Source organism: Leucoraja erinacea, chromosome 39 (genome assembly GCF_028641065.1).
Source record: "Leucoraja erinacea ecotype New England chromosome 39, Leri_hhj_1, whole genome shotgun sequence".
NCBI classification, from domain to species: Eukaryota; Metazoa; Chordata; class Chondrichthyes; order Rajiformes; family Rajidae; genus Leucoraja; species Leucoraja erinaceus.
Window position 1 is genome coordinate 6,920,966 of NC_073415.1, and position 13,985 is coordinate 6,934,950.

The following is a 13,985-nucleotide window of genomic DNA, read 5'->3' on the forward strand; positions in this document are numbered from 1 at the left end:
AGGAGCATCAGTTGACTTTTCTTGTGTTGTTGTCTTGACCACAGGGCCCCTCGGGTTCCCCTGGTGCCAGAGGACCTCCCGGCTCCAATGGTGGCAGTGTAAGTTCACTAATCTGTCTGTCCTCAAATCTGTCTGTCTCTCCCTGTCTGCCCCTCCCTGTCCCTCTTTCTCACTCTCTCTCTCTCTCCATCTCTGACTCCCGCTTAGACCCCCTCTCTGTCTCTCTCTCTCTGTTTGTGTCTCGGTCTCACTGTTCCTCTCTCTCTCTCTCTCTCTCTCTCTCTCTCTCTCTCTCTCTCTGTCTCTCTCTCTCTCTCTCTCTCTCTCTCTGTCTATCTCTCTCTCGATCTCTCTCTCTCTCTCTCTGTGTGTGTGTGTCTCTCTTTGTCTCTCTCTGTCTCTCTCTCTGTCTCTCTCTGTCTCTCTCCGTCTCTCTCCGTCTCTCTCTCTCTCTCTCTCTCCCCGTCTCTCTCCCCGTCTCTCTCCCCGTCTCTCCCCGTCTCTCTCTCTCTCTCTCTCTCTCTCCGTCTCTCTCTCTCCGTCTCTCTCTCCGTCTCTCCGTCTCTCTCCGTCTCTCTCCTCTCTCTCTCTCCGTCTCTCTCTCTCTGTCTCTCCCGCTGTCTCTCTGTTTGTCTCCCTCTCTCTCTGTATTTCTCTTTGTCTGCCTCTATGTCTGCCTGCCTGTGTCTCTCTCTGTCTGTCTGTATCTCTGTCTCTGTCTGTATGTACCAGAGAGCTGATGGAGGAGCTAACTCCAGCCCAGTCTGTGCATCCTCACCACTCTTATCTTTGCTTCCCCTCTCACACAGCAGCTGGGAGGCAAATAACAGACGGCGACTAACTCTTTGAAATCTTCTATTTGCATAATAAATGTCTTTGTTGAACCAACAGATTCCGCAGATCTCCAAGCCATGAGCGTGAAGTTGTGAACAGCAGCTGCTCAATTCTGTTGTTCACATGTGAAGTGAATGTATTTACTGTACAAGTAGCAAGGAATCCTCATCGTTCCAGCTTGTAAAGCCGTGGCCACAATTACAGATGATGGCGAGAGTTAAGGGCCTGCCCCCACCAGCATGCGATGGAATGCGTCTAGCGCCACCAAACCTCGCGGGGCCGGTCCCAATTCGAACTGTGGAGGCGTCTGGAGTTGTGCGGGACTGGTCCCGGCATCAAACTCACCAATCAGCTGGGCAGGAGGCGGGCCAATTGAATTTGGACGTCGGGCGGTGACATCATCACGCAATGGCACGCAGGGTGGTGATGTCATCGCGCAACACCACGCGCTAGGCGTACGACGTCAAGTCGCTGTGTACGACGTCAAGTCGCTGTGTACGCCCGTCGGGACGCTGCGTACGGTGTTGTCGCCCGGGATTTCCGGACAGCGTAAGATTTTCGTAGCCCCGCGCGTTGTCGGGACTAGCCCCGCACAATTCCATACACCTCCGCCGGGACTGCCCCCGTGAGGCCGTACGCCTCAAGCGACCACGTTTGATCGCGCTAGACGCACGCTATCGTATGCTGGTGGGACAGGCCCTTTAGTCTGGTAATTACAACCACTGTAATTTCTCACTCTGTCTCTCCTTCTCCTCATTCTAGGGCCAGGCAGGTCTACCAGGTGGTATTGGCTCTCCAGGATCGGTGGGTGAAAAGGTGAGTGTGGTTTCTATCCAGCTATCATGCAGGTGTCCTGGGCAGCCCAGCGGTAGAGTTGCTGCCTCACAGCGCCAGGTTTCATTCTCACTACGGGTGCAGCCGGCACTGAGTTTGTTCGTTCTCCCCGTGGCCTGCGTGGGTTTTCTCCAAGTGCTCTGGTTTCTTCCCACACTCCAAAGACGTGCAGGTGTTTGTAGGCTGATTGCAAATTGTCTAGTGTGTAGGATAGTGTTAGTGTGCAGGGATCGCTGGTCGGCACAGACTCGGTGGGCCAAAGGGCCTGTTTCCGCGATATATCTTTAAAGTCTAAAGGTGACCTTAGCGGGGAATGTCCAACTGAGAGTAACGGAGCTATGAATAGAAAAAGCATGACTGGATAAACTCAACATAGGTAGACAAAAGTGCTGGAGAAACTCAGCGGGTGCAGCAGCATCTATGGAGCGAAGGAAATATTTCCTTTAGATGCTGCCTCACCCGTTACTCCAGCACTTTTGTCTACCTTCGATTTTCCAGCATCTTCTTAAAACCTCAACACAGCACTGAGTTCTTGTTGATAACATTCCTTCATCAAGTGCCCAGATCAACTTGGTGTAGCATTGACTGCTTGTTTAGTTGGATTGAGTTTAGTTTAGTTTAGTTTAGTTTAGTTTAGAGATCCAAGTGTGGAAACAGGCCCTTCGGCCCACTAAGTCCGTGCCGGCCAGCGATCACCATTCACTTTTTTTCACAATGTCTTCCCTCAGATTTGGAGACCAAAACTGAGTATTGCGTACACTTTCAGTCTCCAAATCTGAGGAAAGGCATCCTTGCCATAGAGGGAGTGCAGAGAAGGTTCATCAGACTGATTCCTGGGATGGCAGGACTTTCATATGAAGAAAGACTGGATAGACTCGGCTTGTATGCGCTAGAATTTAGAAGATTGAGGAGGGATCTTATAGAAACTTACGGGGTTGGACAGGCTAGATGCAGGAAGATTATTCCCGATGTTGGGGAAGTCCAGGACAAGGGGTCACAGTTTAAGGATAAAGGAGAAATCCTTTAGGACCGAGATGAGGAAAACATTTTTCACACAGAGAGTGGTGAATCTCTGGAATTCTCTGCCACAGAAGGTAGTTGAGGCTAGTGCATTGACTATATTTAAGAGGTAGTTAGATGTGGCCCTTGTGGCTAAAGGGATCAGGGGATATGGAGAGAAGGCAGGTATGGGATACTGAGTTGGATGATCAACCATGATCATATTGAATGGCGGTGCAGGCTCGAAGGGCCGAATGGCCTACTCCTGCACCTTTTGTCTATGTTTCTATGTTACTAGTTATTGTGTGTACTGAAAGTACTAGTTCTATCCGATACACCATCGACAATTTATAGAAGCCTCTTAAAATACAAACCTGTACGTCTATGGGAGGAAGCCGGAGCACCCGGGGAAAACCCACGCAGGTCACGGGAAGAACGTGCAAACTCCGTGCAGACAGTACCCATAGTCAGGATCGAACCGGGGTCTCTGGCGCTGTGAGGCAGCAACTCTACCGCTGCGCCACCGTGCAGTCCTTAAGGGTTGTTGAATGATAACAATCCTTCTTCAGTCTCCCAGATAAACTCAACGCAACACTGAGTTCTTGGTGATGGCAATCCCCGCTCAAGTCTGCCAGTTTGTGAGGAAGTAAGATGGAGAGAACAAGGGAGGGAGCTTCGAGCTGATGTGGGCTCATCACCCACATGGGTCTCGGAGTGCCACGCCCATCTCCATGGCCTTATTCTAGGGGGGAAATCACTGTCCTGAAGACCTGGGAGGTGGGGAGGCGGGGAGTGTGGAGACCACTCGCTTTGTGTGGTAACTTCATAAATGATAGAAGCAGAATTAGGCCATTCGGCCCAGCAAGTCTACTCCGCCATTCAATCATGGCTGATCTATCTCTCCCTCCTAACTCCGTTCTCCTGCCTTCTCCCCATAACCTCTGACACCCCAACAAATCACTAATCAACAAATCTCTCTATCTCTGCCTTAACCATGGCCGTATCCTCTGACTTCTTTGTGGCTGTTTGTTGCCGAAGAGCATTGTGGATATGTTGACGTTGGAGAAACCATTGTTTCTTCACAGGGTGAGATAGGAGAAGCTGGAGATCCTGGTCCTTTTGGAGAGCCTGGCATTGCCGTAAGTATCCAACACAAAGACAAGACCAACCCATGCCCAGTCCTTGCCCGTGATCGATGCCCAAGACTAAACTCACTGAGACTCAAGTACATCCACACCAAGTCAAGTGTGTTGTATTGTCATCTGCCCCAGATAGAGCAATGAATGGTGGTACTGGCTCGAAGGGCCGAATGGCCTCCTCCTGTACCTATTTTCTATGAATCTCCCAAATTGCACCCAATGATCACTGCATTTTGCCTTCTTAAATAGTCTTGATTGGTTGTGCCCGATCTTTGAGTTGTGTTTTAGACAATAAAGAGTAGGTGCAGGAGTAGGCCATTCAGCCCTTCCAGCCAGCACCGCCATTCAATGTGATTATGGCTGATCATCCCCAATCAGTACCTCGTTCCTGCCTTCTCCCCATATCACCTGACTCCACTATTTTTAAGAGCCCTATCTAGCTCTTGAAGGTAACGTGAGAACCGGCCTCCACAGGCAGAGAATTCCACAGACTCACCACTCTCTGTGAGAAAAAGTGTTTCCTTGGCTCCGTTCTAAATGGCTTACTCCTTATTCTTAAACTGTGTGGCCCCTGGTTCGGGACTCCCCCAACATCGGGAACATGTTTCCTGCCTCTAGCGTGTCCAAGCCCTTAACAAACTTATATGTTTCAATGAGATGCCCTCTCATCCTTCTAAAGTATTAACGTTTTCTTTAAGAGTATGTCCTCTTACATTGGACCTTCCAAAATGCAGAGCCTCCCACTAGTTAGGATCTGCCATTTCTCCGCCCACTTCAGTAGTTAGATCCATATCCCGCTGTGGAGCATATTATTCTGTGCTGATTTTGATACCATTCTTTCTTCTCTCAATCCTCAGGGTATAAAGGGGGAATTGGGCGAGAAAGGAGATTCAGGCCCTCCTGGAGCAGCAGGACCTGCAGGTGACAAAGGCCCTCCAGGTGAAGACGGAGCCAAGGGCAACGTGGTAAGTTGAGTCTGGAGAAGGATCTCAACCCGAAACGTCACCCATTCCTTCTCTCCAGAGATGCTGCTGCCTGTCCCACTGAGTTACTCCAGCACTCTGTGAAATGTCACCTATCCATGTTCTCCAGAGATGCTGCCTGACCCGCTGAGTTACTCCAGCATTATGTGTCTTTTCTGTGGTAAACTGATCAGCGGCCATCATCCGCTATGGTCGCCAATGGGCCATTAACAATGGATGTAGACAATAAAAATGCTGGAGCAACTCAGCGGGACAGGCAGCATCTCTGGAGAACAAGGTCAGATGATTCTCCGGGTCGGGTCCACTCTGATTGAATCAGTCTGAAGAAGGATCTCGACCCGAAACGTCACTTATCCATGTTCTCCAGAGATGCTGCCTGACCCGCTGAGTTACTCCAGCACTCTGTGTCTCCTTTATGTGGGGCTGCTGTAGAGTTGCTGCCTTACAGCGCCAGAGATCCATTTCCAATCCTGACCTTGGGTGCTGCCTGTATGAAGTTTGTACGTTCTCTGCTGTGAACACGTGGGTTCTCTCCAGGTGCCCTGGTTTCCCCCCACACTCCAATGACATACAGGTTTGTAAGTTGAATGGCATCTATAAATTGTAAAATGTCCCTAGTGTGTAGGATAGTGCTCGTGTCCAGGGTGATCACTGGTCGGCATGGACTCGATGGGCTGAATGGCCTGTTTCCACATGTTTGTGTTAAAAGACTACCTCTCCTGCAGGGTAGTGGAACAGGCCGGTGCTCTGGTTCCCCTCCCATACTCCTAAGACATGTAGGTTTGCAGGCTAATTGGCCTCTGTAAATTCCGCCTAGTGTGTATGGAGTGGGATAGTGCAATAACATAATACTAGTGTTCGTTGATTTCATATAGATGCTACCCAACGGTACATCAGTACGCTGTGGAGGCCAAGTCAATGGATATTTTTAAGGCAGAGATCAAGTCAAGTCAAGTTTATTTGTCACATACACATACGAGATGTGCAGTGAAATGAAAGTGGCAATGCTCGCGGACTTTTGTGCATAAGACAAACAACAAAACAACCAAACAAATTATAAACACAATCATAACACACATATTCTTATTCATAATAAATAATAGAAGGAAAAACGTTCTGTATAGTTAGTCCCTGGTGAGAAAGGCGTTTACAGTCCGAATTGCCTCTGGGAAGAAACTCCTTCTCAACCTCTCCGTTCTCACTGCATGGCAACGGAGGCGTTTGCCTGACCGTAGCGGCTGGAACAGTCCGTTGCAGGGGTGGAAGAGGTCTCTCATGATTTTGTTTGCTCTGGAGTTGCACCTCCTGTTGTATAGTTCCTGCAGGGGGGTGAGTGAAGTTCCCATAGTGCGTTCGGCCGAACGCACTACTCTCTGCAGAGCCTTCTTGTCCTTGGCAGAGCAATTCCCAAACCAGATTGTAATGTTCCTGGACATGGATAGATTCCTGATTATTGCGGGTGTCAGAGGATATGGGAGAAGGTAGGAGAATGGGGTTAGGAGGGAGAGATAGATCAGCCATGATTGAATAGCGGTGTAGACTTGATGGGCCGAAGGGCCTAATTCTACTCCTATTCCTTCAGCTCTTATGACCTCCGGGCTTTATAATGGGATGGCTGGTCCGTAACCAGCGGTTGTTATCAAGGTGCTCACCTCTGTTGTATTCTCCACCTCTTCCTCTCCTCAGGGGCCGGCTGGTTTCCTTGGTGATTCGGGTGCAACAGGCGAGCCAGGAGATCCCGTGAGTTTCCGTTTGTGACTTTAGACTTTGCACGGTCTGTGGGTGACGCTTTCAGATCTCACCACGGATTTTTCTTATACCATCTCTTGCCTGCAGTGCCTTGCACAATTGGACGGGGATTTGACAGCACTGGGGTGTACTAGCTGGAGTTTACAAGGATGAGACTACCACTCATTGAAACTTACTGAATAGTGAAAGGCCTGGATAGAGTGGATGTCCAGTGGGAGAGTCTAGGACAGGGGTGGGGAACCTCCGGCCTTAAGGCCACATGAGGCCATCTCGGCCATTAAGTGCGGCCTTTGGAATGAATCCAAATTTTGTAGAACAAATCTTTTTACTTTTATTAGTATGTTTTTGTTTGTCTTTTATTATTTTTAATTTAATCTTAAAATGAACGTATTTAAAATACCAAATAGTAAAATAAGATTCAACGAAATAATCCTCCCCGACTGACAACCACAATTAAAACATTAGTAAGTCATGAGGGCTATTTTTACAAAATAATGTACATTTTGAAGTATATCTAATTGAAGTTTCTTGGATGCGGCCTTATTAGATTAACGCTAACTTAATGCGGCCTTCCAACATGAAAAGGTTCCCCACCCCTAGTCTAGGACTAGAGGGCACAGCCTCAGAATTAAAGGACGTTCTTTTAGGAAGGAGATGAGGAGGAATTTCTTTAGTCTGAGGGTGGTGAATCTGTGGAATTATTTGCCACAGACAGCTGTGGAGGCCACAAGTCAGTGGATATATATTTAATGCGGAGATTGATTGATTATACGGGTGTCTGGGGTTATGGGGAGAAGGCAGGAGAATGGGTTTAAGATAGTGAAAGATAGATTAGGGGGCCACAAGTCTGTGGAGATTTTTAAGACGGGAATAAAATGCCTCCGTCTCCACTCTGCCTTTGCAACGTTGGCATGATGACCAATATATTTCTGCCTTCATATCAGGGTGTGGACGGCATAGTTGGCGAGAAGGGCAGCCTTGGCGATCCTGGTCTCACGGTAAGATATTTATTGTCTACCCTTGCGCTGAGTACAACTAAGAAACTGCCTCAAGTAGCTAATCCCTCAGACACCTCCCCTCCCCAACCCTCTATAGACCCGGACACTGTGCCCGCACACAGGTCACAACATTCTATTTTGCAAATATACACTTTATTAACACATTCTGTCGCACATTCACACTTCATGCTGCCTTCCATCTACACTTTACGCTGCTCGGCAAGGCAGCTAGCAAAAGGATTTGAGTCTAGGAGCAGGGAGGTTCTACTGCAGTTGTACAGGGTCTTGGTGAGACCACACCTGGAGAATTGCATACAATTTTGGTCTCCTAATCTGAGGAAAGACATTCTTGCCATAGAGGGAGTACAGAGAATGTTCACCAGACTGATTCCTGGGATGTCAGGACTTTCATATGAAGAAAGACTGGATAGACTCGGCTTGTACTCGCTAGAATTTAGAAGATTGAGGGGGGATCTTATAGAAACTTACAAAATTCTTAAGGGGTTGGACAGGCTAGATGCAGGAAGATTGTTCCCGATGTTGGGGAAGTCCAGAACAAGGGGTCACAGTTTAAGGATGAGGGGGAAATCTTTTAGGACCGAGATGAGGAAAACATTTTTCACACAGAGAGTGGTGAATCTCTGGATTTCTCGGGGGGCCCTTCGGCCCTTCGAGCCTGCACCGCCATTCAATATGATCATGGCTGATCATCCAACTCAGTATCCCGTACCTGCCTTCTCTCCATACCCCCTGATCCCTTTAGCCACAAGGGCCACAACATTGAAAAGTTTTCTCCTACTTTTTTTAATTGCAAAGTCTTTGATCAGATCCTCAAAATTAATCTTACATAACACACATGCTTCTATACTTAGTAGGGATAAGACTTCCAACTACAGTGAATGTCCTCTAAACCTATCCTATCCTATCCATGATACCATCTCCAGTCCCACAATTAAAGGGGATAGAAGTCACAAGTGTGTTTTTAGGCCACACAAGTTCGACTGCTTCTTCCAGACAGTGCTGTAAACAGGTGTAGGAAGGAACTGCAGATGCTGGTTTACACCGAAGATAGGCACAAAGTGCTGGAGTAACTCAGCGGGACAGGCAGCATCTCAGGGGAGAAGGAATAGGCGACATTTCGGGTCAGCACCCTACTTCAGACTGAGGTTTCGATACGTTCTAGTGAGGACTCTTCCATTTCCTGTTCCTCTCTCTCTCTGCAGGGCCCTCCAGGTGCATCGGGAGAACCCGGGCCTCCTGGAGCTCCGGGAAAACGAGTAAGTATTTCTCCGTAAACCTCGCATTCCCAGACCAACTTTCACAATGTCACAGTGATGGGGCTGTCCCACTGTACGAGCTAATTCAAGAGTTCTCCCGAGTTTCCCCTGATTTACGGTAATGGCCGCTCGTAAGTACTCGGGGCTCTTGTGGACATTTTTCAACATGTTGAAAAATCTTCACGAGCTTACCGCGTTTCCCGAGTACCTGCCATTAACGTTACAAGCCGCTAAAAGACGTCCCGAGCTCCGACGTACCCGCTACGTACATTCTACGTGCTTACCACGAGTTTGATTTTCTTTTAAACTCGGGAGAGCTCTTGAATTAGCTCATACAGTGGGACAACCCCTTAAGCCAGACGTGTGTTGGCTAGTATAAGTGCGCGGGGATCGCTGGTCGGCGCGGACTCGGTGGGCCAAAGGGCCTGTTTCCGCGCTGTATCTCTAACCTAATCATCACAAAACTAAACAAAACTTCACTGTGCAGTTGCACAATTAAACCCCAGCCCTGTTGCCCAGTTATATGGTCATATCTCCACACTTTGCTACACTATAGTCCATCTGCATTGGGGTAATTCGGTTCTGTGCTCATTCCCCTTTGAGGAGGGCTTTAATGAATCTCTGAGATGGTTACGGAGCCCGCTGGATCATTCTTGCTGGGAAAGCAGTGCCAGATGAGAAAAAGATTTTGATAAGTTGCAAAGGATCTCTAAACCAAACTAAGCTAAACACGGGCGGTCAGGGTGGGGCAGCGGTAGAGTTGCTGCCTCACGGCGAATGCAGCACCGGAGACCCGGGTTCGATCCTGACCACGGGTGCCGCCTGGACAGAGTTTGTACGTTTGTACGTTGCTTGGGCTTTCTCCGAGACCTTCGGTTTCCTCCCACACTCCAAAGACGTACAGGTTTGTAGGTTAATTGGCTTGGTAAATGTTAAAACCCGAATGGGCCGTAGGGCCTGTTTCCGCGCTGTATCTCTAAACTAAAACTAAAACAAGGTGCTGGCGTAACTCGGTGGTTCAGGCACCATCTGCGGAGGGAATGGATAGTTCAGGACAACTTGCACTGCCTCCATCCATTTTAGCAGAGCACAACCCATTCTATTTGCAATGCAATACAAAGGGATTTACTTCCAGACGACATTCTGCAAGTTAAATCCTTTTTTTTTTGAGTGGGGATTTGGGTACAGATTCATCACTGTGACATCCAATTGTCTAAGGTTCCTGCCCTTTCAAACAGTAGCCGGTGAGACGGGAATTCATTTTGTGTTTTATAATTGTGTTCTGCTTAGATATACCAGGCAGCGGGATCTGGGCTATGGGGTTGTCAAGCTATTTGACTCCAAACTTTGCTGCTGTTCCTGAATTATTTTCAATGCCTGTTTAAAGCTTGCCGGTTTCAAATCCGTACTCTCTCTTCCAGGGACCCCATGGACCAGGAGGGCCTGAGGGTCGCGAGGGCCTGAAAGGTTCAAAGGTACGACCTATATGAGAAATCTTCACAAGTTCTCAGAGCAGAATTAGGCCATTCGGCCCATCAAGTCTACTCCGCCATTCAATCATGGCTGATCGATCTCTCCCTCTCAACCCCATTCCCCTGCCTTCTCCCCATAACTGATGCCCTATCCGATGAAGGCAAGCATGTCATATACCTTCTTGACTTCTTGTGTTGCCACTTTCAGGGAGCTAATGACTTGAACCCCAATATCCCTCTGTGCATCAATGGCACACCAACCCCTCGACTTCCTAAATTGCCGCACAGGATCCTATTCGAACTTGCCTTCAACCTATGTCCTCTGGTCCTCAATTCTCCTTCTCTGGGCAAAAGACTGTACATCCACCCGATCTACTCCTCTCATGATTTTGTACACCTCTATAAGGTCACTCCTCATCCTCCTGTGCTATAAGGAATAGAGCCTTCAACGAAGTAAATAATGTATTGAAGATAGACGCAAAAAGCTGGAGTAACTCAGCGAGACAGGCAGCATCTGTGGGGAGAAGGAACGGGTGATGTTTCGGGTCAAGACCCTTCTTGAATTGGAACAAGTGATTTGTTAGGTCCCCTTTGGTCATGACTGACCATGGGTGTCTCCAGGGTTGGAGGACGCCTGTGCGTGACTTTGTTTAACGTGGGGAGACTGGTGCACAGACAGCCACCCCATGTGGGGTCCTTGATAGATCTGGGTCAGGATCCAGTGGCATGGAGTCCAAGACGACCGGAGACCCTTTTCTGCTGCAGCCTTCATCCGCCTTCCCAGCCGTTGTGACGTTAGCTCCACTAAGGTCAGCCATCGTCCTCCGCCTGTTCCACCGTTGAGGTCTTGGTTGGATTGCTCTTTGTCAGAGATCTCCCCCTCGACCTTAACACCATTGGTGGCCCTACCAGGAGCGTAGCTCCAGACGGCATCGCTCTCAGGATCTCAGGTCCACACACAAGCTTCCCCACCACAACAAGGTGACAATCCAAGTGATTAGTCCTATGATTAAGAATTTTTAAAATGTTGAGAAATTTCACTTAAAAAATATATAACGGCATACTTAAAGCCTTGTTGAAATTCTGTATTATTCACCCACCTATACTAAAAATAATCCCACTGTCCTCACCAGGAGATCAGAGACTGAGACAAAAACTGCTCAAACTAATTCTTGGATTTCCTCTCCGCTGAGCCTCAGGGGGAATATGACGGATTGTTTGCGATTCCACATTTAAAACTACATTTATATGTTAAGACGGTTTCCTTTGACATTTGCACCTTTTCAAAATTCATTTTCTTCCCATTGCTATTTGCCAGCGAGGATCAGCATCTGTTACTGTCCTTAATTGTCCTTGAGAGGCCAGTGGGGAGATAGTTTGTGGAATCATCGCAAGACTGGCACGGTGGCGAAACGGTAGAGTTGCTGCCTTACAGCGAATGCAGACCCAGGGTCGATCCTGACTACGGAGTTCGATCCTGTCTGTACGGAGTTTGTACGTCCTCCCTGTGACCTGCGTGGTTTTTCTCCGAGATCTTCGGTTTCCCCCCACACTCCAAAGACGTACAGGTTTGTAGGTTAATTGGCTTGGTGTAAATGTAAAAATTGACCCTAGTGTGTGTGTGTAGGATAGTGTTAGTGTGCGGGGATCGCTGGTCGGCGTGGACCCGGTGTGCCGAAGGGCCTGTTTCCGCACTGTATCCCTAAACTAAACTAAACTAACTTTCAATGCAGGAGTAACACTGAATAACAAAGTGCTGGAGTAACTCAGCAGGTCAGGCAGCATCTCTGGTAGAAGGGTCTCGACCCAAAACGTCACCCATTCCTTCTCCCCAGAGATGCTGCCTGTCCCACTGAGTTACTCCAGCACTTTGTACACCTGCACTTGAAGTTTAGTTTAGTTTAGAGATACAGCGCGGAAACAGGCCCTTCGGCACATCGGGTCTTGGCCGACCACCGACCTGTTGTGTATCTTCGGTGTAATACAGCATGTGCAGTTCCTTCCCACACAAGGTAATACTCTTGTTTCGCCGAACACCTCCGCTCGGTCCGCAATAACCAAGCTGACCTCCCGGTGGCTCAGCACTTCAACTCCCCCTCCCACGCTGTCTCCGACCTCTCTGTCCTGGGTCTCCTCCATGGCCACAGCGAGCAGCACCGGAAATTGGAGGAACAGCACCTCATATTCCGTTTGGGGAGTCTGCATCCTGGGGGCATGAACATTGAATTCTCCCAATTTTGTTAGTCCTTGCTGTCTCCTCCCCTTCCTCAGTCCCCCTGCTGTCTCCTCCCATCCCCCAGCCTTCGGGCTCCTCCTCCTTTTTCCTTTCTTGTCCCCGCCCACCCCCGCCCCCGATCAGTCTGAAGAAGGGTTTCGGCCCGAAACGTTGCCTATTTCCTTCGCTCCATAGATGCTGCTGCACCCGCTGAGTTTCTCCAGCATTTTTGTCTACCTTCTTCAGACAGAGTCAGGGGAGAGGGAAACAAGAGATATAGATGGTGATGTAGAGATATAGAACAAATGAATGAACGATATGCAAAACAGTGACGGTGATGGAGGAAACATAGAAACATAGAAAACAGGTGCAGGAGTAGGCCATTCGGCCCTTCGAGCCTGCACAGCCATTCAATATGATCATGGCTGATCATCCAACTCAGTATCCCGTACCTGCCTTCTCTCCTTACCCCCTGATCCCCTTAGCCTCCGCTATCTTTAAGAGTCCTATCTACGACTTTCTATGTGAAAAAGTGTTTCCTCATCTCCGTTCTAAATGGCTTACCACTTATTCTTAAACTGTGACCCCTTGTCCTGGACTCCCCCAACATCGGGAACAATCTTCCTGCATCTAGCCTGTCCAACCCCTTAAGAATTTTGTAAGTTTCTATAAGATCCCCTCTCAATCTTCAAAATTCTAGAGAGTATAAACCAAGTCTATCCAGTGTTTCTTCATAAGACAGTCCTGACATCCCAGGAATCAGTCTGGTGAACCGTCTCTGGTTCCCTCTATGGCAATAATGTCCTTCCTCAGATTTGGAGACCAAAACTGTACGCAATACTCCAGGTGTGGTCTCACCAAGACCCTGTACAACTGCAGTAGAAACAGGCCGTTCTTAGCTGCGAGCTTGGATAAAACAGGCTACATACAATGAGACTCAACAGGACAACATTTAAACTAGAACCACGACTTGTGTTGGGGAGGGACAGGGGTTGAGGGGGAACACAAGGGTTACTTGAGGTTAGAGAAATCAATATTTGTACCAAAGCAGACACAAAATACTGGAGCAACTCAGCGAGAGAGGCCGTGTCTCTCGATAGGAGGAATGGCTTGTGAGCGGGGTTGTACGTTTGGGACCATTTCTGATTGTGAAGAATTTAGGAGATTGAGGGGGGATCTTATAGAAACTTACAAAATTCTTAAGGGGTTGGACAGGCTGGATGCAGGAAGATTGTTCCCGATGTTGGGGAAGTCCAGGACAAGGGGTCACAGCTTAAGGATAAGGGGGAAATCCTTTAAAACCGAGATGAGGAGAACTTTTTTCACACAGAGAGTGGTGAATCTCTGGAACTCTCTGCCACAGAGGGTAGTTGAGGCCACAGTTCATTGGCTATATTTAAGAGGGAGTTAGATGTGGCCCTTGTGGCTAAGGGGATCAGGGGGTATGGAGAGAAGGCAGGTACGGGATACTGAGTTGGATGATCA

At 48.5% G+C, this 13,985-nt stretch overlaps 1 protein-coding gene across 2 annotated transcripts in view; it reads left to right on the forward strand.

Annotated features, from left to right (window-relative positions):
- The window catches only part of LOC129714470 (collagen alpha-1(XI) chain-like), a 188,670-nt gene that overhangs the window by 154,371 nt on the left and 20,314 nt on the right, over positions 1-13,985 (forward strand). For both annotated transcript variants that reach the window (XM_055664082.1, XM_055664083.1), the window contains 8 exons: positions 45-98; positions 1,597-1,650; positions 3,753-3,806; positions 4,664-4,771; positions 6,476-6,529; positions 7,483-7,536; positions 8,760-8,813; positions 10,235-10,288. In XM_055664082.1, the coding sequence (XP_055520057.1) occupies positions 45-98; positions 1,597-1,650; positions 3,753-3,806; positions 4,664-4,771; positions 6,476-6,529; positions 7,483-7,536; positions 8,760-8,813; positions 10,235-10,288 (486 nt within the window). The remainder of the gene's footprint in view (positions 1-44; positions 99-1,596; positions 1,651-3,752; positions 3,807-4,663; positions 4,772-6,475; positions 6,530-7,482; positions 7,537-8,759; positions 8,814-10,234; positions 10,289-13,985) is intronic.